The sequence below is a fragment of the Callospermophilus lateralis genome, chromosome 10 (assembly GCF_048772815.1).
Source record: "Callospermophilus lateralis isolate mCalLat2 chromosome 10, mCalLat2.hap1, whole genome shotgun sequence".
NCBI lineage: Eukaryota > Metazoa > Chordata > Mammalia > Rodentia > Sciuridae > Callospermophilus > Callospermophilus lateralis.
In genome coordinates, this window is record NC_135314.1 from 42,251,837 (window position 1) to 42,279,323 (window position 27,487).

The 27,487-nt window shown below is 42.7% G+C and overlaps 1 protein-coding gene across 3 annotated transcripts; it reads right to left on the reverse strand.

Annotated features, from left to right (window-relative positions):
* Positions 1–4,635: 4,635 nt before the first annotated feature.
* Liph (lipase H) lies at positions 4,636–27,487 on the reverse strand. Of its 3 annotated transcripts, XM_076868431.1 has the most exons (10): positions 27,451–27,487; positions 25,704–26,071; positions 23,813–23,921; positions 19,370–19,471; positions 17,042–17,131; positions 11,933–12,097; positions 10,274–10,369; positions 8,094–8,205; positions 5,825–5,998; positions 4,636–4,723 (listed from the first exon to the last, which is right to left on the reverse strand). In XM_076868431.1, the coding sequence occupies exons 2-10, from the start codon at positions 25,989–25,991 to the stop codon at positions 4,636–4,638; spliced, it is 1,224 nt and encodes a 407-aa protein (XP_076724546.1). In that variant the 5' UTR covers positions 25,992–26,071; positions 27,451–27,487. The 3 variants fall into 3 exon arrangements, with proteins under 3 accessions (XP_076724546.1, XP_076724549.1, XP_076724548.1); XM_076868434.1 differs by lacking the exon at positions 19,370–19,471; XM_076868433.1 differs by lacking the exon at positions 17,042–17,131.

The window sequence follows — 27,487 nt, forward strand, 5'->3', positions numbered from 1 at the left end:
CAACACAATCTTTTCACCTCTAAATTTTCTTGTGTTGTCTTATCTAAACCATAACAGTAGCCAACCACCCAATGAAGCTGTCCTGTTGAAGAAGCTGAGCTCAATCGGAGAACTGGTGGGAGAACATTAGGGTTAACCTGGGCCTACAACCTCTTGTTGCTACAGGCTCCAGGGCCACCCCTCTCCTCCCTTTCCTGAGGTCTGATAGTCACCTCTTTCTAGGCATGTCAGCTTTCCATCACTATAATAAGATATCTGAGGCAATTAACTTATAAAGAAAAATGGGTTATTTTGACTCCTGCTTCTGGAGAAGCATCAACATCAGATGGCCCCATTGCTTTGGGCCCCTGGCAGGGGTGGCTCATCGTGGCAGGAGCATGTGGTAAAGCAAAACCACGTACATCATGAACCAGGAAGCGAAGAGAGGACGAGGAAGACTGGGATCCCACAATCCCCATCAAGCACCCACCCTCAACGACCTCAGGAGCTCCCTATAAGAGGCTCTCCCACCTCCCAGCACACCACCCTGAGGACCAATCCTTTAAGGTCTTCAGAGGGCATTTAACCTCAAACCACAGTACTGGGATTCCCTGAGTGTCCCCCGCTGCCCTCTCTCTCAATAATCTGTAAAGTTTGGGTCAATGTGAGTGGATTCTGGCCCCTGGTCCCCAAAGCCTCTTTAGCTAAGATGGGGTTCTGTAGGAACGAGAGCCTGGAGTAGGGATCCAAGGTCATGCGTTCCTAAGTTCAGGTCTTTGAAACTTGAAGAGTGAAATAAATTAATGTTTAAACCAGGTGGTTCTCTCCATTTCCTAAGCATGAAATCCATTCCATTCTGCTCAACAGGTGTTCATGGAGCGCCTACTCTGTGCCTGGCACTGTGCTTGGTGCCAGGGAGGCAAAGACAGGCAGCAGGGTCTATTGTGGGCTCACAGTATCCAGGGAGTTAGAGTCACAGAGAAATCACTGCATGGTATCATAAAAGCAGCGATGGAAGCATGTATGAAGTCAGTGGTAACCAGGGTGGCCAAGGGAGAGTCACAGTAAAGCCAAGGGAAGTCTAGGGACCATGGTGTGGAGTCACTCAGTAACACCGTGTCCTGGAGGGTGTTAGCCGTAGTGCTGAAATGGGGGGTGGGGATCCCACACTTCAGGACAGATGGGCTTACTGAGAAATGTGGTGGGGTCCCCTGGAAGAGGTGATTAGAAGTAAAAAAAGAGCCCACTCTTATTTTTTTCTGGGGAGACTAGGAAATGGCCTCTAAAGACAATGGGCAAAGATAATAGCATCATAGAAAAGTCTAAGGCTAAACCATTTGACCCAGCTATCCCTCTCCTCTGTCTATACCCAAAGGACTTAAAAACAGCATACTGCAGGGACACAGCCACATCAGTGTTTATAGCAGCACAATTCACAATAGCTAAACTGTGGAACCAACCTAGATGCCCTTCAATAGATGAATGGATAAATAAAATGTGGTATATATACCCAGTAGAATATTACTCAGCAATAAAAGAGATTAAAGTCATGGCATTTGCAGGTAAATGGATGGAGTTAGAGAAGATAATACTAAGTGAAGTTAGCCAATCCCAAAAAACCAAATGCCAAATGTTTTCTCTGATATAAGGCGTCTGATTCATAGTGGGGTAGGGAGCAGGAGCATGGGAGGAATAGACAAACTCTAGATAGGGCAAAGGGTTGAGAGAGGAAGGGAGGGGGCATGGAGTTTTAAATGATAGTGGAATGTGATGGACATTATTATCCAAAATACAGGTATGAAGACACAAATTGGTGTAATATACTGTGTATACAACCAGAGATATGAAAAATTATGCTCTATATGTGTAATATGAATTGTACTGCATTCTGTTATCATATATAATTTAAAAAAAAAAAAGATCCTATGGGGGAAAAAAAAATTTAAGGCTGATAAGTTTAGGTGCCCTTGTGGCAATGGGCTATGGTTAGAGTGAGAAGTAGTCTTTTCTCAATCGAGCCACGTTCCAGAACAAACCATAGGAGTCAGAAGATTTTAGAGAGTGTTTATTTAATAGATATTTCTTGAAGGCAGACTATATCATAGGTACATGGTTCGTGCCTCAGAGATGAGCGAATATGGACATTAATCACATAATTACAAAAATAAATGTAAAAATAAACAGTGCATGAAGGAAAAAGTATGGTGAGCTCTGAGAGGAAATGAGACCTGAGAAGACTCCACAGAGCAGGGGCCCCTGAGCCAAGATTCAAATGACCAGTAGGAGAGAACTGGTGAAAAGAGGAGGAAAGGGGTAGACTGCAATTTAATTGTGTTATGGATTTGGGATTCAGACAGATATATCAGACAAAGAAAAAGGAGGAAAGGCACAGAAAACAAGAGTCACAAGTTCCAGGCGGGTCAGGAGGAAGATTTTGAGAAGACAGTGACCACTCCTGTGACTCTCTTCACTTCTTCTTCTCTCCATTTCTGAAACTCACTGAAATTCATCTCCATACCAATAAACAAGTTCCCTCCCTTTATCCATTCATTCTTCCCTTCATTCATCCATCCACCACCCCACAGAAGCCCAGGCCATGGTAAGCCAGGTCCTATGCCAGCACCCAGTGACCCAAAGAGTCTATAACTTAATAGAAATTCTACTGCTGGCATTTTCTTACAATTGTTTTGACTCCCTGCTTGGAGATAAGGAAAAGAGGACAAAAAAGTAAATGTGCTAATCAAAATACAGGAACAATAAAACTCTAAAAAGATCTCTCTGTCCACAATTGCTGAAGAAATGTGTGGTGGTAGAGGCCAAGATGTCCAAGTGCCATTGAGCCTTTTTCCCTTCAGAGTTCAGCCATCCATCTCTTACATAAAATAGGTTGTATTTGATACAAATGAAAATCTCTAAGAACGAGCCATACACTGATTTATATCATTTATGAAATAGTCCATTTCTTTACAATAAGGCTGTTTTCATAGAAAACGGTAGAGGACTTTGAGACAGTTGCACCCACTCTCATGCTGAGCATCTGGCCCCAGGGATTGCCCTCCTTTCACTTTAGACTTGGTCTTCTGGGATTTCTTGATGTGGCTGCTGCTGTCATTCCAGATTCGGAGGTCACACCTACCTCCAGGGAAGTCTGAGAATTCCTCAAACTGGAGGCTGCAGATGCTCTGAGAACAAACTGGTTTATGCTTTGAATCCCCATGTTAGCAAAACAAGTTATAGCATCATTGTTTTTATTTTGTTTTGTTTTGTTTTTCTGCACTGTGCATTTAAAAAATTTCCTTCAATAAACAGGAATTACATTGATAGTAAGGAAAATATAAACATTTCTTAAAGACTGTTTAAGCTAATGGTTATGCACTGTACACCTGTAATCCCAGCTATTTCAGAGGCTGAAGCAGGAAGATCACAAGTTGGAGGCCAGCCTCGGCAACTTAATGAGACCCCGACTTAAAATAAAAACTAAAAAGGGCTGGGGATACAGCCCAGTGGTAGAGCATCCCTGGGCTCAATCCCCAGTACAGAAAGAAAGAAAAAAAGAAAGAGAGGGTTGCCTGGGGTGGAGTATAGTTCCGTGGAGCAGCTCTGGGATGGCCCCCAGCACTGCCAAAACAACATACAAACAACCTAAACAGGAAAAGAAGGGCAGCCGGGCTGGGGCTGGGGCTCAGAGGTAGAGCGCTCGCATAGCACATGTGAAGCACTGGGTTTGATCCTCAGCACCACATAAAAATAAAATAAAGATATTGTATCCACCTATAACTAAAAAATAAATATATAAAAAAGAGAAGGGTTGCCTATAAAATGATCCTTCTCCACTTAGGTGAAAAACAAGCCCTTTCCTCCCCTGCTGGTCCCCTGTCCCAGGGGTGTGAGGCTGCTGCTTCCTCCCTAGTCCCAGCACTGCCCTCAGGCTACCAGCCCATCTCTACCTCCTCTGCACCAGCATCACTTCAGAGCGGGTGAGACAGGGCTATGTGACTTTCTTGGTGCCCCAGAGAGAAGCTGTATTGATAAGGGGGGGCCACCCCTATCAAAGGATATGATCAAAGGATACGAGCTAAGCCACGTTAAAATAAATAACCACATATTCACATGCATCACACCTTCACAGATGTGGTATCCATAGGATTTCAAAGAACCCTTCATAGACTTGTCTTCCACACCCACACAACACAGCAGCCCTGAGAGGTAGGTCAGTTTTGTTCCCTTCTGCATGATGGGTTCTGTGCAGAATTCGGCACAGGGAACAGAAAGTCCACAGTGAGGTCTCCAGCCCCCCACCTAGCCTTAAGATGAGTACCCGAAGCCCTGAGGAACAAAGAGCCTGTGTGATGGGCAGCAGAATCGACAGGTCGGAACAAACAGGCCCCAGGATGCAGCCAGACAAAGCACTGGGCTGTCAGAAGGCTGGCTATTTCTGACTTGCCCTAGTTAGGGCCACCCTTCCCAGGATCGTTTTATAATCACAAGGTCGTTTGACGTTCTGCAATGTGACATCTGTAGGACGCTGCTGAAAATAACCTTGGTTTTTTTCATGCTTTTTGAGCTTTGAGGAAAAGCTCAGGTGAAGCTTTAAAAGAGGCCGTAGATGCAGCTTTCCTGACATCGTTGCTGCCCACGTGTCCCCGGCTGCAGCAGTTACATTTGCAACTTGGGGCAGAGAATAGGTTTGAAGACTGTCTGGACATTTTCCATCAGGACAAGATCATACCGACATAACTGGGGCCTGGGAAAACACGACAGAAATACCCTTGTCAATAAAATCATAGCAATACCACATTCCTGTCAAGTCAACTGCATTATATCCTTAGGATATAAAATTATGCAGCAGATGTTTCTAATGGGATAGGAAAAACGCTTCTGGTAAGTAAAACATCCACAGCCAGAAAGCAGAACGTAAAATGTTATCCCCATCTGACTTCAACTAGGTTTAAAAGCAATGATAGAAATAACCAAAACTGTTAACAGCGGTTACCTCCGAATGACATTAGGAGTGATCTTTTTCTGCTTCCTAACACTTTCTGTACTTTCCAGATTTTATAAAATGGGCAAGTTATCTCTTTGAAAATTAGGAAAGTACAAAAAAAAATCCCATCATTTTAAGATGTAATGACTATTCTCTTAGAGGAAATTTGTATTAAATATTTTAGGGTGTCCTTAACCTTCAAGAAAAAGTTACTGGTTACATCATTGCTTGTCTCTTTTTCCGCCCACAGATTAAAAGTTAAGACCACATGGTAGAGTGGCATTTATCACAAAACATACAAATATAGCCCTGTACTTAAATAAAAAAAAAAATCTTCTCTCTCTCTCTCTTCATGCACACACATTCACTTTTTCTGAACCCGTTGATAACAGGTTGTTTACTCCTCAATATTTCTTAACACTTCTGTGTGTATTTTCTAAGAATAAGGAGATTCTCAATGCACTTATCAAATTTAACAAACATAACATTGACATTTTTAATAGGAAAAAAATCCAATTTTTCTTTAAGCTTATATATATTCATCTCTGTTTTCTCAGTCTGCTGAATGATACAAAATTTCTTTTCTACAACAAACTGTCAACTACAAGGAACACGGGTGGTTAGGGAGGAAATTATGTAACTCTAAGCATATAACACCATTATTTCCTTGGGTTACTGGGCCATTTATCTTTAAGCACATGCCAGTATAAATTTCTTGGATTACTGAGCAACTTGTTTCAAATGGAAACTATTTTTAGAAAACCCCTAACTCCCCTCCCTGTGAATGAAGAAGTTCCATTAAAATATCTGAAGAAGCCAAGGATCCAATAAAATCTTTGGTAAACCTTGCCTGAGGCTCACCTCTCTGGATGGACAAGGGACCTCAACCTAATTCGGAGGATCCTGAGCTTGTACTTAGGGCCTATTATAGATCCTGTAGAGAACACCAAGGAAATTGTTGCCACTTTGTCCAGATCTTGATTAAATCTTGCAAGCAGGCTCACTTGATGATATTTCTGAAATGTGGCTGGTTCACTGGAAAGAAGAAATAACATTTAGAAATGAGTATAGATGACTAAGGAGAGAAAGCAGCTCTGCAGACTGCAAATCATTGGTACACAGCCTACTACTTGGCCCCATTTCCTGCACTTGCTGAATTTCATGTCCACCAAGTCCAGGCAACTGCCTAAGTGAATCTACTTACCCCAAAGTGACATCAGAGAAGAATGCTGTTTACTGTGCACCAGGCAGTGTGCTCCTGTCTTTATTTATTTATTTACTTATGTTTTTGGGTACCAGGGATTGAACCCAGAGGAGTTAACTACTGAGCCACATCCCTGGACACCCCCCTCCCCGGCTTTTTTTTTTTTTTAGAAAGAGAGAGAGAGAGAATTTTAATATTTATTTTTTAGTTTTCGGCGGACACAACATCTTTGTTTGTATGTGGTGCTGAGGATCGAACCCGGGCCGCACGCATGCCAGGCGAGCACGCTACCGCTTGAGCCACATCCCCAGCCCATAGATTTTTAAAAAATGCTAATTATTTTAAAACTTTAAAGAATTATACACAACATCATAGAAAATTGAAGACTAAAGAGAACTTGTTTAAAAAAAAAAAAAAAAAAAAGCAGTTATAGAGTCTCACCACCCAAATAGCAATATAATATTTTGGCAAGTTTCTTTTTTATTACTTTTACATGGTGGAGCTAATTTAAATCTTTATATAATTCTACATTTTTTACTTGGCATATTATAAGCTTTCATGTAATACATATCATAAAACTTCAATATATGAATAATATTTTATTACATGAGAATATTTAATCATTTCCCCATTGCTGAATTTTAAGGGTGTCTTTGATTTTTTTTTTCTGCAAATTATATTTTGAGTTTCAGAAACATATATATGTACATGTTATATTTATGTCGTATACATTTCTACTTGTATAGCTCATAAAAGGATAGGCATATGTATGTGGTGGGTGCCTTTGGACTTTGGAGGGGGGCCTATTGTGGGGAGTGGGTGAGAACTTGTACTTTTATGTGGCATATCCCTTTATGTTTTTTATTTGTGTGCTTTTGTTTTTTAGTACTGTGAATTGCCCAGGGATGATTTATCACTGAGCTATATTGTTATGGTTTAGAAATGAGGTATCCCCCAAAAGCTCATGTATGAGACAATGCAAGAATGTTCACAGGTGAAGTGATTAGGTCATGAGAGTCATAATCTATGGGTTAACTGGGTGATAACTGTAGCCACAGAGTGTGGCTAGAAGAGTAGGACACTGGGGGTGTGGCTTTGGAGGTTATATTTTTTTCTCTGGTGAGCAGAACTCTCCTGCTTCCTGGCTGCTGCATCCTGAGCTGCTTTCCTCCACCATGCCTTCCAACATGAATTTCTGCCTCATCTTGGGCCCAAAACTATGGCACTGGCTGATGGTGGACTGAACCTCTGAAACCATGAGCCAAAATAAACTTTTCCTTCTCTAAGTTGTTCTCTTTAGGTCTTTTGGTCACAGCAATACAAAACTGACTAAAACATACATCCCCAGCCCTCTTCAGTTTTTGAGACAGGGTTTCAATAAGTTGCTGAAGCTTGCCTCAAACTTGTCAGCCTCCTGCCTCAGCCTCCAGAGTCACTTGGATTATAGGTGTGTACCACCATGCCTGGCCATTTATAGTTTTAAAATGGATTATTTTTTATTGAAAAAAATCATAATTGTATATACATATGGGGTACAATGTAAAGTTTTGATACATGTATATAAAATGTGGAATGATTAAATCATCATAGTTGTTTGAACCTTTATGGTAAGCAAGAAAAACTTTTGTAATTAAATGTTCAACCAGAGGAAGAATTAGAAGAGAAAAAGGGATGGTGGCAGGGATGGAAGAAGGTAAAGGAGGGAAGGAGGAAGAAAGGAAGGAAGAAATCATTTGTGCCTATACATTTGTAGAAAGCCTGAGAGATCAAGAGCAGGGAAAGCAAGTAAACAACATGTCCCCTTATATTTTTTGTAGGACAAGGGAAAGCACAGACCTATAAATAAGAAAGTAGGTATATCTGGGACTTAATTTCTCAAGCCCAAGAGGAAAATAGCAAACGGCAAACTATTGCAGCTCAACTTACTGATCGATTTTAGATTCTGTGGTATTTCCATCTCTGTCTCTTAATTTTATTGTAATAGATCCTCTTCTGATGTTCTTGTTCCAAGATATAATGTCCACAAAGTAATGATACACTGCAGAACAGGGAGAGAACATAATAAGAGAGAGGTAGCCCCAAATGCTCCCCTGGAAGGCTGACTCCTGAAAGCCCAACATCCCTAAAAATTGAGTTTCCTTTTCTCTTCCTCTGAAGTTTCTCTGAAAAGATCCAGGGCAATGTTTTCTATTGTTCTTTTTTCTTCTCTTTGGCAAAAATGGCATGAGTGACATCAGAGTTCACTGGGACCCAGTCACCATGTTGAGGCATCCCAGGTTCCCACCAAATGGATTAAGGTCTCCTGGCCTATGGCTGCATGTGATTGGTTCACTTCCATCCAGCCCATCTTATGCTAAAATGATCAAGTTGCCACTTGGAGATACTCCATGGCCAACATGGTCTTCCATAATTTGAGTCGTATCCACTACCTATCTGGTGCACCTTGAAGTCTCCTTCCTACCTCTGCCATGTCACCCACACCTCCTGCACTGCCAAACTCTCTCTTGCTCTTGGGCCTTCCCTGTGCCTGGACATCCTTAATGGCCCATTTTGCAAAGTTGTCCTTTGGATTTCAGCTTAATGTCATTTCCTCTAGGAGGCCCTCCCTGGCCCTCGGACTAAGTCAGTTCTCCTTTCTTTGAGTCCCTGTTATGCTCTGGACTTTCTCCATCATAACCCAGCATGCTCCACTGTAAATACAAAGTGAAAAAAGTGGTAAAGATGAGTACATCTATGTACATATTGCCTGAATAATGGGTTAAAAAACAAGATTAGAGGGCTGGGGTTGTGGCTCAGTGGTAGAGCACTTGCCTCACATGTGTGAGGCACTGGGTTCTCTTCTCAGTACTGCATGTAAATAAATGAATAAAAATAAAGTCCATCAATAACAAAAAAATCAAAAAACAAGGTAGAATTAAAATATACTACAACAATGAATCATTATTAGTTTTTATAAAAATCTTATAGGCACCCAATAATTCCTCTTGAATAAATGATACACACAATGTATTCAGAGAATTATTTTTTCTTCCTTCCTATTTGCTCTTAAAGGTCAAGTGGTTTGGGGCAGATAAGGATCTCTATGTGACAGGCAGATTTGCTCTCTCTTGGTCAGACTTGCAAGGAAAGTGAAAGAGACTCAGGAAGATGATGGTTCCAGGAAGATGATGGTTCCGTGAAGATAAGGCCAGCTCTGGAATGTCCTTTCATGGCCCTTATTGCTCAGGGGATTGTCCCACAGAGACGAGGCAGATGCCCAACCCTGGGCTGCCATGTATGGCTCCAAAGAAAGAGGGAAACCCAGGGATCTGCTAGTCTTTTAGGACAGTTGCTCCCAAGAAAAGTGATAAGGAGTAAAAGATTGCAAGGAAGGACTGGCTTGGGGGCACATGACTGTGTTACTTGTGGCTGGAGGCTGAGGCAGGAGGATCATAAGTTTAAAGCCAGCTTCAGCAATTTAGCAAGGTCCTTAGAACTTAGACCCTGTCCCAAATTTTTAAAAAAGGGGATCTGGGGATGTGGCTCAACTGGTGTTCAACAACAACAATACCAAACAACAACAATAATAAAAGAAAAAAGATTGCAAGAAAGGCATACATCTTCCCAGGCAAATCCTGACGGCATACAGAGCATTTAATCAACTGCTGTCCTTCCATCTGGAATACTCAACCTCTTGATGTCTTGAATTTGTCATGGTTGCTGTAGAGCTAGGGCTGACTCGTAAGATATGCCTGTCACCTTAATTTTCCTAGACCCCATGTCCATCATGTCTCTTGAGGAATCAAGTGATTTCCTGGAATATCTTAGTGGTTACTATGGCCACTGGTGATGCTAGCAACACTGATTTATTGATGTTTTAATCCTAATAGCCCAGAAGATAGGCATTATTATCTCCACTTAGCCTCAGGACCCTGAGACCCACAGAGGTTAGAAGACTTGACCAAGGTCTCACAGCTATATGTGACAGAATCAGGATTCTACCTAGGCCCTTCCAGCTCCAAACTCCAAGCTTTACCACAGCCTTCATTTGCCAAGAAGCAGCCAGGAAGCTGAGACTCAACCATCCCCACAATAAAAGGGTCAGTCAAACACCGTCCACCACTCACTGCAGAATGGCTCCTTCTCAGCTGTGTCAAAGAACGCCTTAGTCATCGGAGGATCTTTCTGCTTTAAGTAGTCTTTCCAATTGTCAGCATAATAGCCTATAAAACAAGTTGGAAAAACGTAACGTGAACACAGGTTACATAAACATGAAAGCAGCAAAGGGGTGAGCACACTGAGACACCTGCAGCCACCACAGGGACAACCTGCCAGCGCCATGTGAGCACTGCAGGGTCCAGGACAGTGTCACCCCAGTGACCACCATTCTTGCTGGTTGTCTCCATCCCTAAGAGCTGGGGTGCAGAAGGACCCTATAATGGCTTTGACCCCTTTACTGGTTCTCAGTTAACCTGGTAGGGGGATGGGGAGCAGCACACTGTTTTGAACTAAAAATAGGACTGATGTTTTACAGTAATACATTCATTTTCTACATTAAAACAGATTTAGGTTTAGACCTAAAATAGCATCATTATTGTAAGGCAAGGTGCTTTTTTATTTTCCATTTTTGGGGGGTTGGCGGTTCTTGAAATAGAACCCAGGGCTTCATGCATGCTAAGCACATGCTCTATCACTGAGCTGCGCCCCCAGACCCTGGGCTTTCTTGAAAAACGTTTTATTATTACAGAATGTTGTACAGAATGTGGGCTTGCCAGATAACTATATCACCAAGCAGGTGAATGTCTCCCTTTATATCTTTGCCTGCAGGAGGCAAGGTTGGGTGCTGTTCTACGACCTCTTTCTCTCCTCTGTCCTCACTGCCAGAAAATGGCCTCCAGACTCTGACTTAACTGATAGGGCAGAGGACACAGACACTGCTATTAAAAAAAAAAAAAAAAAAAATTCACCCTCCCTCAGTGACTCTAACGTACAATCAGGATTGAGAACCCCTATGTATAGCATGTCCTGTTGTTAACTTGGATTTCCTTTTAGGAAAAATCAGAAAATCCTCATGGCCTTCCAGTTTCAAAGTTTTAACCACTTAGGATATTTCCACCAACCCCTAGTAAATATCCAAGCAGTACCCATGGCATCTTTGACCCCACCCCAGCTCTGTATACCCACAAGAGCCAGAGAATGGAGTGAGGGCATCCCCCACCCCAAACCCCGTAGTGGAATTGAACTAGGGCACTCTACCACTAAGCTACATCTCCAGCTTGTTTTACATTTTATTTTGAGGCAGGCTTTCACTAAGTTGCCTAGTCTGGTCTTGAACTTTTAATCTCCTGCTTCAGACTCCCAAGTAGTTGGGACTGCAGATGTGAGCCACCATGCCCAGCTGTCAGTAAAGGCATTTATGGACACTAGTTAAAAGGGACCACTCGGCTATGTTACCTGGCAGAAGGTCTCTGTCTCACTGTGGACCCTTGCCCAGTAGAGAGGGTGTTCCAGCCCTCGCAGGAACAGGCTGTGTAATGTGGCTGTGCTCTGAGTAGGCTGCGCTACCTGCTGGGTGGAATCCTACACAGATTGCTCTTCTACCAATTTTTGTAATTAGGAGACTAGAAAGTTGGCTCCAAAAAGCTGCCTAGACTGTTTTATGGGTTTTTAAAATTGTTGTTGTTGTTAGAAAACAATTTTGGAGCCATTTTTAGATAGCAAAATGGTTCTGGGATTTGTACCAAAAATTTGTACCAAAGCAGAGGGGGAAACCGCTTTGGACCTACCCAGGACGGGACAGGACTGCTCTGGTGTGCCGCAGCTGGTGCACTTGCCGTTCCTGTAGTCCCTGTAGGAGTTACAGGGATAGGCGGTGATCTCACAGTCCTCTCTCAGGGAAGCCAGGTATAGGTACACGGACCTCTGGTGGTCACACTTGAAATACTTTATTCCTTAATTGGAAAGGGAGTGATTCAAGGGTAGAGCAGTAGAAGCATTTAAAAGAAGAACATCACATGCTTTACACACACAATTTCTCATCTCCTGCATGGCTCGGAAAGCTCCAATGTACTTGATCCCATTCAGTCCTTACAAAAAACCATACATAAGGACTCATGCTGGCAGGTGGCAGAAGAAAAGATGACATTAAATTAAGGTTGTGACAGGAGTTAAAGCAAATATACTTTAGTTAAATACCGTAGGGCCAGGGGTATAGCTTGGAGTAGCTAGAACAGGTGCCTACCATTTGTGAGGCCCTGGGTCTACTCCCCAGCACACAGAAAACAAACAAAAACAAAAACAAAAAATAATGTCACTGTTAAATACAACCATTAGATCTCATCACATACAGTCTTTTATCTTGAATAACTTGACTCTGCTTCTCCCAAAATAAGCATTCTTGCATATTTCATTTACTATTGTAGCTTTAAATCTTAGAACAGTGCCAGGCACATGGAAAATTAATACCAAATATTTGAAAGTGCAATCTCCAGCAGGTTCTCCTACACACTAAAACCCCTCTATTTTTTTTTCTTCCAGTGTTAGGGATATCTACAGCCTCATACATGCTAGACAAGAGGTCTACCACTGAGCTACGCCCCCAGCCCTTCTGAGTAGCTGGACTACAGATGCAGACCGCCCCATCCAGCCTTCTGCCTCATTTCTGCTCAAGACTTTAACTAAAATTCTGGTTGTTATGGGTTCTCTCAATCTGCTCCAGGTCAGTCCTAATAATACCAATGACTGCAAAGTCAAAGGCAAGAAAGTAGTTTTGATTACTGCCACATTTTTCATTATGTCAAAAGCAACAGGGCCAGGCTGGGGTTGTGGCTCAGTGGCAGAGCGGTTGCCTGGCACATGGAAGGTACTGGGTTTGATTCTCAGCACCACATAAATAAATAAATAAAGGTATTATATTTAAAAAATCATTTAAAAATTGCCCAGTGTGTATTCCTTGAATAAATTCCTTTATGTTAAAATAAATAAATATTTTTTAAAAAAAGGCAACAGGTCCTGGCAGTGGACAGAGACCAGACAGGTAAGTAAAGTATCCCAACTTTGTTTCAAATATTTAAAGCCAGGAACCTATAAATTTTTATAATCATTGTAATAAAACAAATCAGAAATACTATGGTGGGTAATAATAGCCTAGGTTCTGTATATAATATGTTGCTAGCTCTCACAATCTTGTAAGGGAGGCAATATTAGTGTCATTTTATAGATAGGAACGCTGAGGCACAGAGAACCTACTAATAAAAGCAGAGTTGGAATTCTGCCACCTGTGGTCTATGGGGCTCTCAGAAATACCGTCTCGAAATACCGTCTCCAGACCAGCTGTGTAAGCATCACCTGGGAATTTATTAAAAATGGACATTATTGGTACTTTCCCCTGAGAGGCTTGCAGCCGTCTGCAGTCTGTGGTTTGGTTTGGTTTGATTTGGTTTGTTGCTGGGACTGAACACAAGGCCTTGCACGTACCAATGTGATCTGTGTTTTAACAAGCCTTCTACATGATTCTGATTCATGCTGAAGTTTGAGAACCACCGCTGTGCTGCAGAATAGAAGAGGCTGGGAGTCTACGCGGCAGGGCAGAGGGGACAAAGGTGAGGGATGGCACACAGTCTTACATCTTAATCAAGGACTGAGCCTGAGGTTTACTAAGACTCTGTAGTTCTTGATGACACATTAGCTGGACCACAGGATGAATTTGCCTTCTATCTTATCAAAAACCCAACGGCAGGGGTGTTGTGAGAAATCACTCTGCATGGTGAGCCTGCAATGCTCACAACCATAACAGAGGGCCAAGGAACAGGATCAGCTGATATAAAAGGACAGAAGGGAATCAAGAGTTATCTGAGGAGGGCTGGGGGTGTAGCTCAGGAGTAGAGCACTTGACTAGCATGCAGGAGGCCCTGGGTTCAATTACCTGCATGCATGTCACACACTTCAAACACACACCCCTCTGAGGAAAGATCACATAAGAAAATGGATGAGCCTGGGCTGTAAATCCTCCCACGAGCATCTCCTCCCTGAAATTGACCTCAACTTTAAGTGGGCACCAAAGGGCAGCAGCTTCATGGAAGTGGGTCACTCAAGAGTGAAGTCTTCCCAAACAGGTCTGGGCTGTTGGGTGGAGCAGAGTCCAGGGTGGATAAAAGTCAATTAGATCAGAATCTACCCCTTCCACTTTCATGATGAATTCTGAACTTGGAAATATAGATAAAATATTTAAGGGAAAAAAGGGAGAGTGAAATGAAAATCTGATGACCCAGCCTGAGGGGAGGTACTTTCAGAGAGCCCTCAAAAGAGCGACCATGGAAAGAACAGCCAGACGACATCACCCGATGACACAGAAGCAAGAAGGGGAGAGTTTTAGTGCAGGCTTAGTGGAACTGGAAGCTGGAGACTTATGGAAAGCTGAAGCTGGGAAAAAGACCCTGGGTTACCTGGTGATTGGGAGGCTGCTGTTGAACTTAAAGAAGTCACCTCCAGCAAAGCAGTGTGGGTAGAAAGTGGGGAGGTGTGGGTTAGCATAGGACAGTGAGGAGATGGAAACAGAAATGAGGACCCTCGTTGCATGGATTGATCGCTGAAAAGGAGGAGAAAAACTTCAATAGTGGTCAGAGATTCCCTACAGATTTACCACAGAAGACAATAAGCCAAAGGCAGAGAAAAGGAGCCACTGAAAAAGAACAAGTACAGACACTAGGAAAAGAAGACAGTAGGGGAAGCTCCCAAGGAGTGTCAGCAGAGGAGAGCATGTTGGAAAGGGAGTGGGATGCCTCTATCCTGGGTCAGGAGGGAATATGAGGGTGAACACTGGCCATGTAAACTCAGATGAAGATAGATAAAATGGCTCTCTCAGGTGCGACGAAAGTCCAATCTAGCTCACCTCTAAGAGGTCTGGGGGTGCACAGGGCATTCACCATAGCAGCCAAGTGGCAGGGATCTGTTGCCAATGCAAGAGTGAAGTGGGAGGGGCTAAATGATAGGAGTGGGCACTAGAAGTCATGAACGGACAAGAAGAGGTTACAGGCAGGACTCAAGTTAGCTCCCAGGGGGTGCCAGCGGGTGCCAGGTGGTGCGATGGTGAGACAGGAGGTTGAGGAGACACAGAAATGGTGTCAAAAGAACTAGAGATGATGAATTACTGATGTCACTCAAAACAGAGACTTAATTCCACAAAAGGGCAATCAGTGTGGGTAAGGATCTGAAGAGGAAACAGTAACCCCATGAAAAGAGGAGCTGTGGTTGCGAGTGGTTTGGAGAGGCACTGGTTGCTGCATCAGATCAGAGCGTTTTCTATTCCTCCAGGGTTTACTTGTGCCCATACAACAGCTCAGTAAGGAACAGAGACATCAACTGGGGTAAGAAGGAAGAAGCATGGGGCTGGCACGGGCCAAGCTGGACTGGAGTCAAACCTGACAAGCCAACACTTATTGTTTTGTTCCTGGAACTTCCTTTTGCAGAAACAATGAATTTGGGCTTGGGGTTGTAGCTCAGTGGTAGAGCGGGTTCAGTCCCCTGAACCAAAAGAGAAAAAAGTCATGGAGAAACAGTGGAGTTGATAACAATATGGGGGATGTTCTTTACCAGCAAAGCACATTTTCTTTGGCTGTTTGTGGATATGGTTACACTATCTCACAGGATGAAATTTGAACCTCACTATGGTATAGCATGGGTATCCCTGCTTGTGCCATTTCAGCCAGATCACTTTCAAACACTACGTCAATCAGCTGGGGCCATAGACAACTACCTTTTCATGCCAAGACCATCCTTTTTCTAGAATCATTTCCATAGTTGTTTGACTTTCTCTAGCAGTGACGAAATATATACTTAGAGCACTAAGGGGTTGGACTTTAAAATCTATCCTCCACCTCACTTTCTTTTTTAAGTTGTAGATGGACACAATACCATTTATTTGTTTGTTTGTTTACTTATTTTTATGTGGTGCTGAGGATCAAACCCAGTACCTCACACATGCTAGGCAAGTGCTCTACCACTGAGCTACAACCCCAGACCCTCACTTATTTTTTATTTGTTCTTTTTCATTATACTTGACAGTAGAATTTATTTTTTACACAATACCTTTACTTTTATTTATTTATTTTTTATGTGGTGCTAAGGATCGAACCCAGTGCCTCATACATGCTAGGCAAGTGCTCTACCACTGAGCTACGACCCCAGCCCAGTAGAGTACATTTTGACATATCTATACAAATACAGAGTCTATTATAGTCTATCCTATTCTAATTAGGATTCCAGTCTTGTGGTTATATATAATGCAGAGATTCACTGTGGTATATTTACATATGTACATAGGAAAGTGATATCAGATTCATTCCACTGTCTTTCCTATTTCTGTTCCCCTCTCCCTTCCCTTCATTTCCCTTTGTCTAATCTGCTGAACTTCTATTCTTCCCCTCCTCCCACCTTGTTGTGTGTTAGCAACCACATATCAGAGAGTACATTTGACCTTTGGTTGTTTGGGATTGGCTTATTTCGCTTAGCATAATAGTCTCAAGATTCATGCATTTTTTGGCAAATGTCATAAAGTCATTCTTTTTATGGTCAATATTCCATTGTGTATATAAACCACACTTTCTGTATCCATTCATCTGTTGAAGGGCACCTAGGTTGGTTCTATAGCTTAACTATGGTGAATTGAGCTGCTATAAACATTGATCCCCCACCTCACTTTTAATGTTGCCTTTCACTCCCTATTTTTTTGTTTTGAGGAGCTAAGTTTGCAATTTATAATTTATATTTAAACCACTGTTATCTTCTCAGAAAAAAAATGTTTTCTATTCAAAACTACTCCATGAAGATAATATCAGATTTTTTAAATTGTACTTTTCAATCCACTACTTTACAGAATATAAAGTACCTGCACTTACCTCCAAATATCGTTTGGGGGCAACCAGGTTGATCCAATCCTCCATTTGGATAGAAGTCTATGTTTCCTAGCGGTTCCTTGTAGCCCAGTGCTAAAAGAGAACACACCATGCTTTCACACTGCTTTAACTCATTCACCTCTCATAGCTCATTTGCCTGCCAGACATAGGCAGGATTTGGATCATTATTGTTGTTGTTATATAATTATTGGTATACTTATTTAAATGTTTTTCCCAAAGTTACCAACCCAGTTAGTTGGAAAGCAGGAAGTAAATTCCACTATCATCTATTCCATTATTAAGTGATTGAGCAAATGGTAATGGAATTTAATTCCACTATTTCTAAAAACATAGGGATTTTGGTTACTCATTCACAGCAAGGCTGACAAAATCATATTTTTTTTTCCTTACATTTGGCTGGGACCCTCCAATTGTCATGAGCTTCCTGAGCTTCGAATTTGTACTGTACAAATCTTTAATGAATAAGAAACAGGAAAAATCAATTTTTACTTAGTAGGCAAAATTTTTTGAAATTTAGGATCCGGGACAGTAGAAAGTTTAAAAACAATACTAGATAATGAGCTCCTGAAAAATTACATATTTAATAACTGTTTATTTTCTTTAATCATGTACCCTAAAATAATCAGTTAAATGCTTGATTAAGATATTACTGGGGTCTGGGGTTAGAGTGCTTGGCTAGTATGAAGGAGGCCCTGGGTTCTATTCCCAGCACCACTACCAAAAACCAAAAAAAAAAAAAAAAAAACCTATTGAAGATTATTGATAATCTGAATGTGGTGGCTCACATCTGTTGTCCCAGAACCTGAGGCAAGAGAAATGCTAAAATCAGGTATTCAAGATCAGCCTGGGCAACAGAGTGAAATCCCTGTCTCAAATAAATGAATATAAGATTTTCGATCTATATATATACATGTAATATGCACAGATACACATAGTGCATCATGGTATTAATCACAGTTATAGAGTGAGAACCTACATGTCTCTGTGGGTATGACAGCGGATGTTTTAAAGAACTTCCTTTCACTGTTCACGTGTCTGCACAGTGGCCACTGGCAAATTCATATGAAATAACGATAGAGGCTCAGAAGACTTAAGAAATTAACATGACATCACTAGAAAGAACGGAATCCTGGGATCTGAGGCCACATCTGCCTGACTGCAAAACTTATACTCCTTCCTTCAGACTCCATGTTCCAAGAATAAAAAGTGAATTGCCTTATTCCATTGGGCATCCAAATGGCACTGCAGTACTGCACTTAAGTAATACCTTACAAATTCCACAATAACAATGCAGCTGCTTTACCAAGAGGTTTCTTTTAAGTCAAACAACTGTTGAATACCACACTAAATGCCCAGGAGAGAAGGTCAGGGGTTGGTTTGTTTTGTGGTGCTGGGGATCAAATCCAGGACCTTGTGCATCCTAGTGCAAGCTGCACTACCACTGAGCTGCATCCCCAGCCCCAGGTCAAGGTGATGGCATTATAAAGAAGATAATGTTTAAATGACCACTTCTCTCTGTCCTTCTCAAACATGTACTCCACTTCCTCTCCCAGACATCTGTGTATAGTAGACACCCATCCTTGAACATCACCCCAGCCTCCGTGGCATATGCCAACAATCCCATGATGCAAAATCAGCATCTTGAAAGACAGAAATGGCCTGAAAGATTCAGACAGCTGGGAGCTGTTGGTGGAAGGATTGCTCTGCGTGGAGAGACATACACCTGAACTCGCCTTTCAGTTTAAGGAAATAATGAGAAGTAACCAACACACCCAGGAAATTATGCATCCAAACCCAGTTGCATATATGGAAACACTGTCCACGTGGTATGCAAATTGGCCTGACTGTGATTGGGCACAATGGTATATTTAAGATAAAAGACCCTGGGAAGGCCAGGCACAGTGGCTCATGCCTGTAATCCCAGCAGCTGGGGAGGCTAAGGCAGGAGGATTGCAAGTTCAAAGCCAGCCTTGGTGATGGCAAGGCCCTAAGATATTCAGTGAGAGCCTTTCTCTATATAAAATACAAAATAGGGATGGGGGTGTGGCTCAGTGGTTCAATCCCTGGTACCCCCCCCAAACAAAAAAAGGGGGGAAAAAGACCATGGGAAAAATCATCCCCAGTGCAGCATGGATCCAGGGGCCTGGCTACACCAGCTACCTCTTCCTTTCCATGTTTCTGCAGATTTGGAACCTGCCTGGTAGGAAAAAAGCAGCTGGAGAAACCCGCTCTGCCCCTGCATGACAATCTGCCCCAGGGGGATTCTGTGGGTCTGGGGGGGCCACTAACCCACCAAGACAGGAATGTTACCATCAGTGTCGGAGTGGATGACATCAACGAACTGCGCATCGCTGGGATCTAATCTGTCCTGGGGGGGCCTCCCGTTGAATAAAGGGCCCGCAGGATCGAGACCTGGAAGGAAAACAGAGTGGCTTGGCAGCCCCATGCCATGAGTCACTGGCACTGTGCCTCTGATGCCTCCCAGGGAGGATGGTTCACAGGCTGCAGGCTCCCCTCGGGTGGGCGAGCACTCACATTCCCATCCTGCTTTGTCAGGACTCCTTTCCACAGCCCTGCAGCTATTTCCCACAGTAGAGATGGTTACCCTGACCATAGCCCTGTGAACCGTACCCCGACTTCAGAAGGAAGCACAGCCCAGGCAGAGCTCCCCACACAAGGGAGCAGTGGCGGGGATACACTGGCTCCTCAGGAAAAAAGCACCACAGGGTGCATAAAAGAGAAAAACTAAACGCTATATCTTATTTTATCTCATTTTTGGTGATCCAGAAACCCCATTCAGTCCTTCCTTCTTGTTATTAATAAAACTCCTTTATAGCTTCACTGGTATTCATATCCCAGCTCGTTAATTTGCATTGCAAACCTGCCAGAGAAGCAGAGCAGCTATTTTATAGATGAAGGAACTGAGGTTTGGGGAGATCAAGCATCTTGAGGCAAGCCCTGCCTCTCGGGGCAACCTCCTCTGGGTGTTGAGCTCTTGGTTTCACCCCACAGAGCTTAGCAAGCTCAACAGGAAAGGGCAAAGCTCACTGGCCAAGCCAGGTATCAAAGAGGTTGCCAGTCCCTGTAGATACCGCAGATATCACCCACTCCATAAGTGCCTGGACTCAGTTCTTGCCAATATTAATGTTAACATTAACATCTTGTCAATATTAGCTGGGCGTTTCTCACATCACTGTGAAATTAACTCGAAACATAGGGGAGTAGCCCCTATGATATTGTAACCACAAAATAAAAACTTAAAAAAAAAAAAAATCCAGAGGCTCAAAAAGGCACTTATTAGAGCCCTAGGTAAAGTGAAGATCTCAAGGGACATCTCCCTTGAAGCTTTAACCTGTGAATGTCGCTTTTTAAAATCTTTGTTTTGGGTGCTAAGGTTTGAACCTAGGACCTTGAACACGCTAAGTTTCTGCTCCACTACTGAGCTACACCCCTAGTCTCTACAAATGTCATTTTAGATGACATCTCCCATCCCCTGTGTTACATATAAAATCCAACTTGAGCCTCTTTCCTTTAACTCTCCTGGTTCTAGCTTCAATCTCTCCATTTCTCCTCTCCCAGTGCACTTCTGCTTCCTGGAGCCATTTATTTATCTACCCTCTTTTCTTATCTTCCCCCTCCCAGCCTTTCTTCCTCTTCTGTCCATTCCCAGCTGAAACTGGTGTGGGAGGAGATGGGCAAACACCCAGTCCATATGTTGTTTTCAATACAACATAGCCTGAGAAAGAATGTGTCCCCCACCAGGAAGCTCCTCCTCCCTGCTCACATCAGACGGCACTACTTCCTGTCTAAGACAATGAAGAATGAGAGCCCCAGTTTATAGCAGCCTCCAGGTCACTGGCCGAGAAAACATCTAGAACAGGGCAATTTTGAGAGTGTGAGGGCACTGTTCATAATCACACCAGGACAAGAGGTACAAACCAGGACTGTCACAAAAAAAAACTTGGACTTATAATATCCATAGTGATATGCCATGGCAAGTGATCAGCTGACAATGTCAGTTAAAAAATTGACCAAAAATACGTGCGCTCACCAGGCATGGTGGCTCACACCTGTAAACCTAGCAACTCGGGAGACTGAGGAAGAAGAGTTACAAGTTCAAAGCCAGCCTCAGCAATTTAGTGAGGCCCTAAGCAACTGAGCAAGACCCTGTCTCAAAATGAAAAATAAAAAGGGCTGGAGATGTGGCTCAGTGGTTAAGAATCCCTGGCCAATCCCCTACACTTAAAAACAAACAAACAAACAAAAAACCCAAGAACCCTGCACATGGTATGAACAGACAGATATAAAGCACCACCAAAACAAAAACACATTTTATTTCATGCAAAATATTGTCATGTCCATGTAACCAGTAAAAAACTTAATATTTTCTATATTCTGTGTTTTTTGTTATTCTTCTTCTCAGTCTTCTAAAGCTAATGTATATTTCACACTTACAACAGATTGCACTGACCACATTTCAAGTACTTGGTGGTCATATGGTTACTCTATAGTTTCTCCAAGTGTGGAGCTCAGACCATCAATATTTTCTGGTTAAAAATACAGATTCCTGGGCTGGGGTTGTAGCTCAGTGGTAGAGCGCTTGCCTAGCATGTGTGAGGCACTGAGTTCAATTCTCAACACCACATATAAATAAATAACAATAAAGGACCATCAATATATATATATATATATATATATATATATATATATATATATATATATATATATGAAACAAAAATACAGACTCCTGCCTCCAACTCAGGCCACCCCATTGGCATTTTCTCCAGCACCCCAAGGCAAGTTTCATGCAAACTTACAGTCAAGTTTGAGAATCAAATTTTAAGTATTCACAAATGATCCAGGTACTTGAAATGTTTGCAACCCATTAACCATCCATCATCTTCTCTTGGAGAAGTTAAAGATAGGGGATGGGGATGTGGTAGAGTGTTTGACTTTCAATGAGAGGAAAAACCAAGAGATATTCGTGGAGAGAGGCAAAAAGAGGGGCAGAAGAAAGAAAGAAATTGAAAAGACAGCATCAAGCAGCCATCAAGACCATCAAGGTGAGTAATAGACAGAGCCATCTGATCCATGGGAGTGAGATGTGAATTGTGTTCTTAGGTTACAGGTTCCATTCCCACCCTGCAACCCAGTGAGCCCACCCAGGCAAGGCCGAGGAAGGGGAGCAGGGAGGGGAAATGCTTTGTGCCTCAGCTGCTCTTGGGGAAGATGAAGACTAACCTTGGGATTCAGAGAATATGGAGGTTGAAAAGGGAGCTGTGGATGATCAGCTGAGTCCAGGCTACAGGGCAGGGTCACATGGGCCCAGAGTGAAAGGAAGGCTGGCCTGGGAATTTCCATGGTCAGAGACATCACCTGTTGTAGTTCACTTTCAAAGTAATGGTGGGAACTGATTGGCTGGGAGGCTTAGGGGTGCTCCTGACTTGCAGATAGAACGAGATGTGGTGGGCTGCAGAACATCATCTCACCCAGACTGTGCTCACTTGATGTCATGTTGGTAGCTTGAGATCAGTCATGGTGGGAGTTTTAGACCCCAGAAAATCAGAAATTGCTACAAATCAGGACCTGCTTATCAGCCTGTCTCTTTTTCTATTCCCTTCCCCTCTCTTCCTCTTTCTTTCTTTCTTTCTTTCTTTCTTTCTTTCTTTCTTTCTTTCTTTCTTTCTTTCTTTCCTTCCTCTCTCCTCCACTTCTCTTTCTCTCTTTCTTTTTAATTCCCACAAATTCAAACTCAAGCCATCTGATCTTTTTACAGGAGGAAAAATTTTAAAGACACCTTGCTTTCCAAAATAGTAAGAATACATTTTCAAACTAAAAAAACAATTTGCTTCCCCAAGAAAGCAGATTAAATAAGATGAGGAATCCTGAACCTTCAGATTAAAGCGAAATTTAAACAAATAACCAGGACAAACAATGTGACCTAAAATACATAGCTAGAATTGATGCCAGTCAATGTGGGATGTGCATGTATGGGAGAAAGAGAAAAAGAGATAAAGAGAGAGGGAGATAAACAGATAGGGACAGAGACAGAGAGATGGACACCGAGTCACGGGGATAGAAGTGACTTGCCCAGGGCAAGAGCTGGGGCTGCAGCTCAGTGGTAAAGCACCCCAGTACCTCAAAAGAATGGGAGAGGTCAAGGTCTTGGAAATAGAGAGCCACCTTACCCTCATCCCTTTGTGAATAGCTGTGGAAAGTTACTAAGCTCTAGGTAAGAGATCCCAGCAAGGGAGTCTTTGTTTGGGGTTTAACCTGCTGCATTTCTGAGTGTTTTCATTCAGTGTTTGCTGGAAAACTGATATTTACAGAGTCAGGCTCAGCCATCAAAATTCCAATATCATTTTCCTACCATGAGACTACTTCTGGGGACCGTGATGTACTAGGTATATAGTTCCACATTCTAGATTAAATGAAAGGAAGAAGACTCTTTTCAGGTCAAATAGATCAAATTCCCACAGGACATTGCAGTTTTCCTAGGTATAAGAGAAATTAAGTCACCACCCATCTTATCTGAGGCATACAATTTGAAAAGTGCTTTACATATATTTGATTAAATAATAACCTGAGGTTAACATTATTATGGTTTATCTTTTGCAGAATGGAGTCCTTGCTTAGAGAGGTTAGATAATTGGAAGAGCTGGCTTCAAATCCGAGGACTAGGATTGCCTGTGTAATATCCCCCCAGTGACCACCTGGCCCAAGCTATACCCCACAGACCCATAGGAGTCTTACCTGTAATTCTCCCCAACTGCCCATCATACATTTCTCCAACAAATCCAGATATGTGGGCTCCTAGACTTACTCCAATCATATAAATGTTGTCAAGAGAAGCTCCTTCTGCCTGGAATTCCAACAAGCCCATAGTTACACATTCTGAGGAGTCAAGGAATTGACTACATTTGGAGAAATTTCCTACCTATTGACTTTGAAGAAATATTTCTAAGTGTCTTACATCTATTGTCTCATTTAAATGTCACAAGACCCCCACAATATAAGTACTATTCTTTTCATTATGCAAAGAATCTGAGGCCCACTGAAACCGTGGTAGAGGTCAGGAAGTTGAGAACATAGTAGAGCAGGATTCAAACCCACCAGCCCAACCTTAAACTTGTACCTTACCCTTTGTGTCATGGTGAGTCCACTCACACTGTTTGTTTTGGATTTTGTTTGTACTGAGGATTAAAGCCAGGGGCCCTTAACCACGGAGCCACATTCCCAGCCCTTTTTATTTTTTTTTATTTTGAGACAGAGTGAGGTTGGCTTTGAACTTGCAATCCTCCTGCCTCAGCCTCCCAAGTTGTTGGGATTACCACCTGACTCCCACTCATGCTTCTGCTAGAAACTAAGTGGACACATCTTTAGTTGAAGATGGACACAGTACATTGTTTATTTTATTTATTTATTTTTATGTGGTGCTGAGAATCGAACCCAGTGCCTCACATGAGCTAGGCAAGCACTTTGCCACTGAGCCCCAGACCCGGCCCTAAGCAGACACATCTTTACAGCCGCCGTCCAGATTGGGGAAAGGGATGACAGTACAATTTGATGAACACCCTCATCTTCATCCTGGCCCAGAGAATGAAGTCACCATGGAGAGGGAAGGAAACAAGGGAAAAACCATAGGCTACTTGGACAGCTTGTCCTGAATCATTCAAATATTCTTCTCCCTAGATGGTGGTCTAGGTCGGGGGCTTGGATAATACCCATGTCACCTATCTTCCTGATTTCATGCCACTTGTCATTGTTGTTGTTGTTAAAAGGAACAATGCATGAGGTGGGTCACTAAATAAATTTAGTATCTGACCTTTGTAAGTCTTCTAGAAACATTAATTATCTCATCAGATCAGTTTTGGATAACTGGGTCACGAAAGCTCTGGCATTTCTAGCAGAAAGAACAGCTACCAAAGTTGAAGCTCTAGATGTTTAAACCGGGAAGCTCCTAGACTGACCGTCTCTGACCCATAAGACACTTTTAGATGAACTAGAAAAAGAGCTGAGCATAATGGTATCTGCCTACAATACCAGTGGCTCAAGAAGTTGAGGCAGGAACATCACAAATTCTGAGGCCAGTCTGGGCAACGTAGTGAGACCCTATCTCAAAATTCAGGGGGAAAAAAAAGTCTAGGGATATAGCTCAGTGGGAGAGCATCCCTGGTATCAAAAAAAAATCTAAATTAAAATTTTAAAAGGCTAGGGATGTAACTCAGCAGTAGAGCACTTAAGCATGCACAAGGCCTTAGACTCAATGCCCAGTGTCACAAATGAGAGAGAGAGAGAGAGAGAGAGAGAGAGAGAGAGAGAGGGAGCTTCCCCTTGCTATGATACTTTGTTGTCATATGTGGGGAAATTATCATAGTAAGCATGATAAATACGTAAATCTATAACATCTACAATGACAATGCTGCTCCCTTACATCAGTGTCCTGTGCAGTACACAACCTGCACCACCATACCTGTGGACCTTACTTAGGGTCCCTCTCTAGCCCTCCCTGGGTCTTATTTAGATTTGCAGAATTTCACAAAATTGGCCCCCTTTTCATTGAAGATATCTCTTGGCTTTAAATCTCCAGGTAATTAGTCAGTTTCAATTTAACCACAAATCATACAAGAGAAGTCTTTCTTACCAACATCTGGTCGATAAATTCCTTCAAGATGATGGCTACTTTTTTGGTCTTATTAGCGGCGTGGGTGTATATGACGGTGGTAGCTCCTCGATTCCAATCAACAACAACCACGTTCATGTGTTCTGCAGAGAGCAAAGCCTCTACTAAGTCTCCCATCCAAACTGGAGCGGAACCTGTTGGCCGGAATCCATGAATCACGAAGGTGGTTTTCTTGGTCACATTCAAGTTCCCAAAAGCTGTTGAGTTGATGATTTGTGCGCAGGTCTGGTTTCTCTTCGTATAGAGCATCAGCCTCACCTGCAGCCCAGTACCCACCACCGCACTGTGAAAGCTCAGTCTGGTGAATGAAGGGCATGTTTCAGCTGCATCTGAAAATAAAAATTAAATGGCATCAGGACACCAAGGCTGCAAGAGGGTGCTGTACCTCACTCACAGGAGCACTCATGCTCCTTACAGCACCTGGCCGAGGGCTGGATCTAGCTGAAATGAAGCTGCAAAGACTCTCTTGATTCAGTGCTCAGAGGTAGCAACCTCTGGTTTCACCAGAAAACTATTCTTCCAAATCCTACCCTCCTTCAGGATCTAATCCAAGAGTCACCTATGAAGCCTTTTGCAATCCTCCAGACATAAGTACTATCCTCACCCCAGAATTCCCCAAATTCCTGCCTGTACCTCACTGGCAGCACAATGAAAACACCCTATCAGGTGTACGAGTGTGTGGCCTACTAGACCAGTGTCCTTGAAATGGTATCTTATAACTTGTATATGGCTCACAGAGCCCTGCACATGGTAGAGGACTCAGTAACTGTATCTGCAAGATCCAAGCACTTCTATTTTTTTTTTAGTTGTCAGTGAACCTTTATTTTATTTATTTGTTTGTTTATTTATTTATTTATTTATAGGTGGTGCTGAGGATCAACGCAGTGTGTCACACATGCTAGGCAAGCGCTCTGCCACTGAGCAACAACCCCAGCCCCCAAAGGCTTTTCTTTTCTCTGTGCGGAATACCTGCCTGGGACAGCAGTGGAGGACTCAGAGGGCATGCTCTGAGCCCTTCTGCAGCATCTCAGACTGCTGAGCACTGTACGAGCTCTTAGCCCCGCCCCCCTCTTCTGTACTCCTGAAGCACCACCTTCAAGCCTTCCACCTGCAGAGCTCACTGTAGGGGTGGCCTGGGAAGAAAGGCTGAAGATGAGAAGAGGAACAGCACAAGATGAGCCCGGAGCATCTTTTTATGCCAGAAAGTAAGAGAGAGCTTAAAAACATGCCACACTCAATAACAACAGCAACCCAACAAAACCAAGAAGGCTGGGGATGAAGGCAGGGGATGTAGCTCAATGGCACAGACCTTGCCCTAGTATGTGTAAACCCTGGTTTCAATTTCCCAGCGCTACAAGAGGAAAAAAAAAAAAAAAGTCATACGGACACAAGAGAGAGCTTGAAGAGCTTTCCATTGGCCAGATCAGATCTGAGAATTCTTGAGCTCACTTTTATTTTTCCCTATGCTGGGAAATTAACCCAGGAGCATTATACCTCAGACATACATTCCCAGCCCTTGATTTTTAAATTTTATTAAGAGACAGGGTTTCACTAAGTTGCACCAGCTGGCCTTAAACTTCAGATGCTCCTGCTTCCCTAATAGCCGAAATTACAGATATGTACCATCAATCCAGATGAGCACGAAATTATTAAAGACAGCATTGAATTTGACTTATAGGGCTTTGGGGAAAAAATAAGAATCTTCAACCATACGATAAGCTGATGATAAGCAAAGAAACAAATAA

Bases quoted from the DNA above. Each gene is read 5' to 3' on its own strand.
- Liph (XM_076868431.1), bottom strand. From the start codon at position 25,991: ATGCTCTATACGAAGAGAAACCAGACCTGCGCACAAATCATCAACTCA. The intron at 23,922-25,703 runs GTAAGAAAGACT...TTGGAATTCCAG, and splicing joins AATTTATCGACCAGATGTTG to GCAGAAGGAGCTTCTCTTGA. The intron at 12,098-17,041 runs GTAAGTGCAGGT...TTTCCAATTAAG, and splicing joins CCCCCAAACGATATTTGGAG to GAATAAAGTATTTCAAGTGT.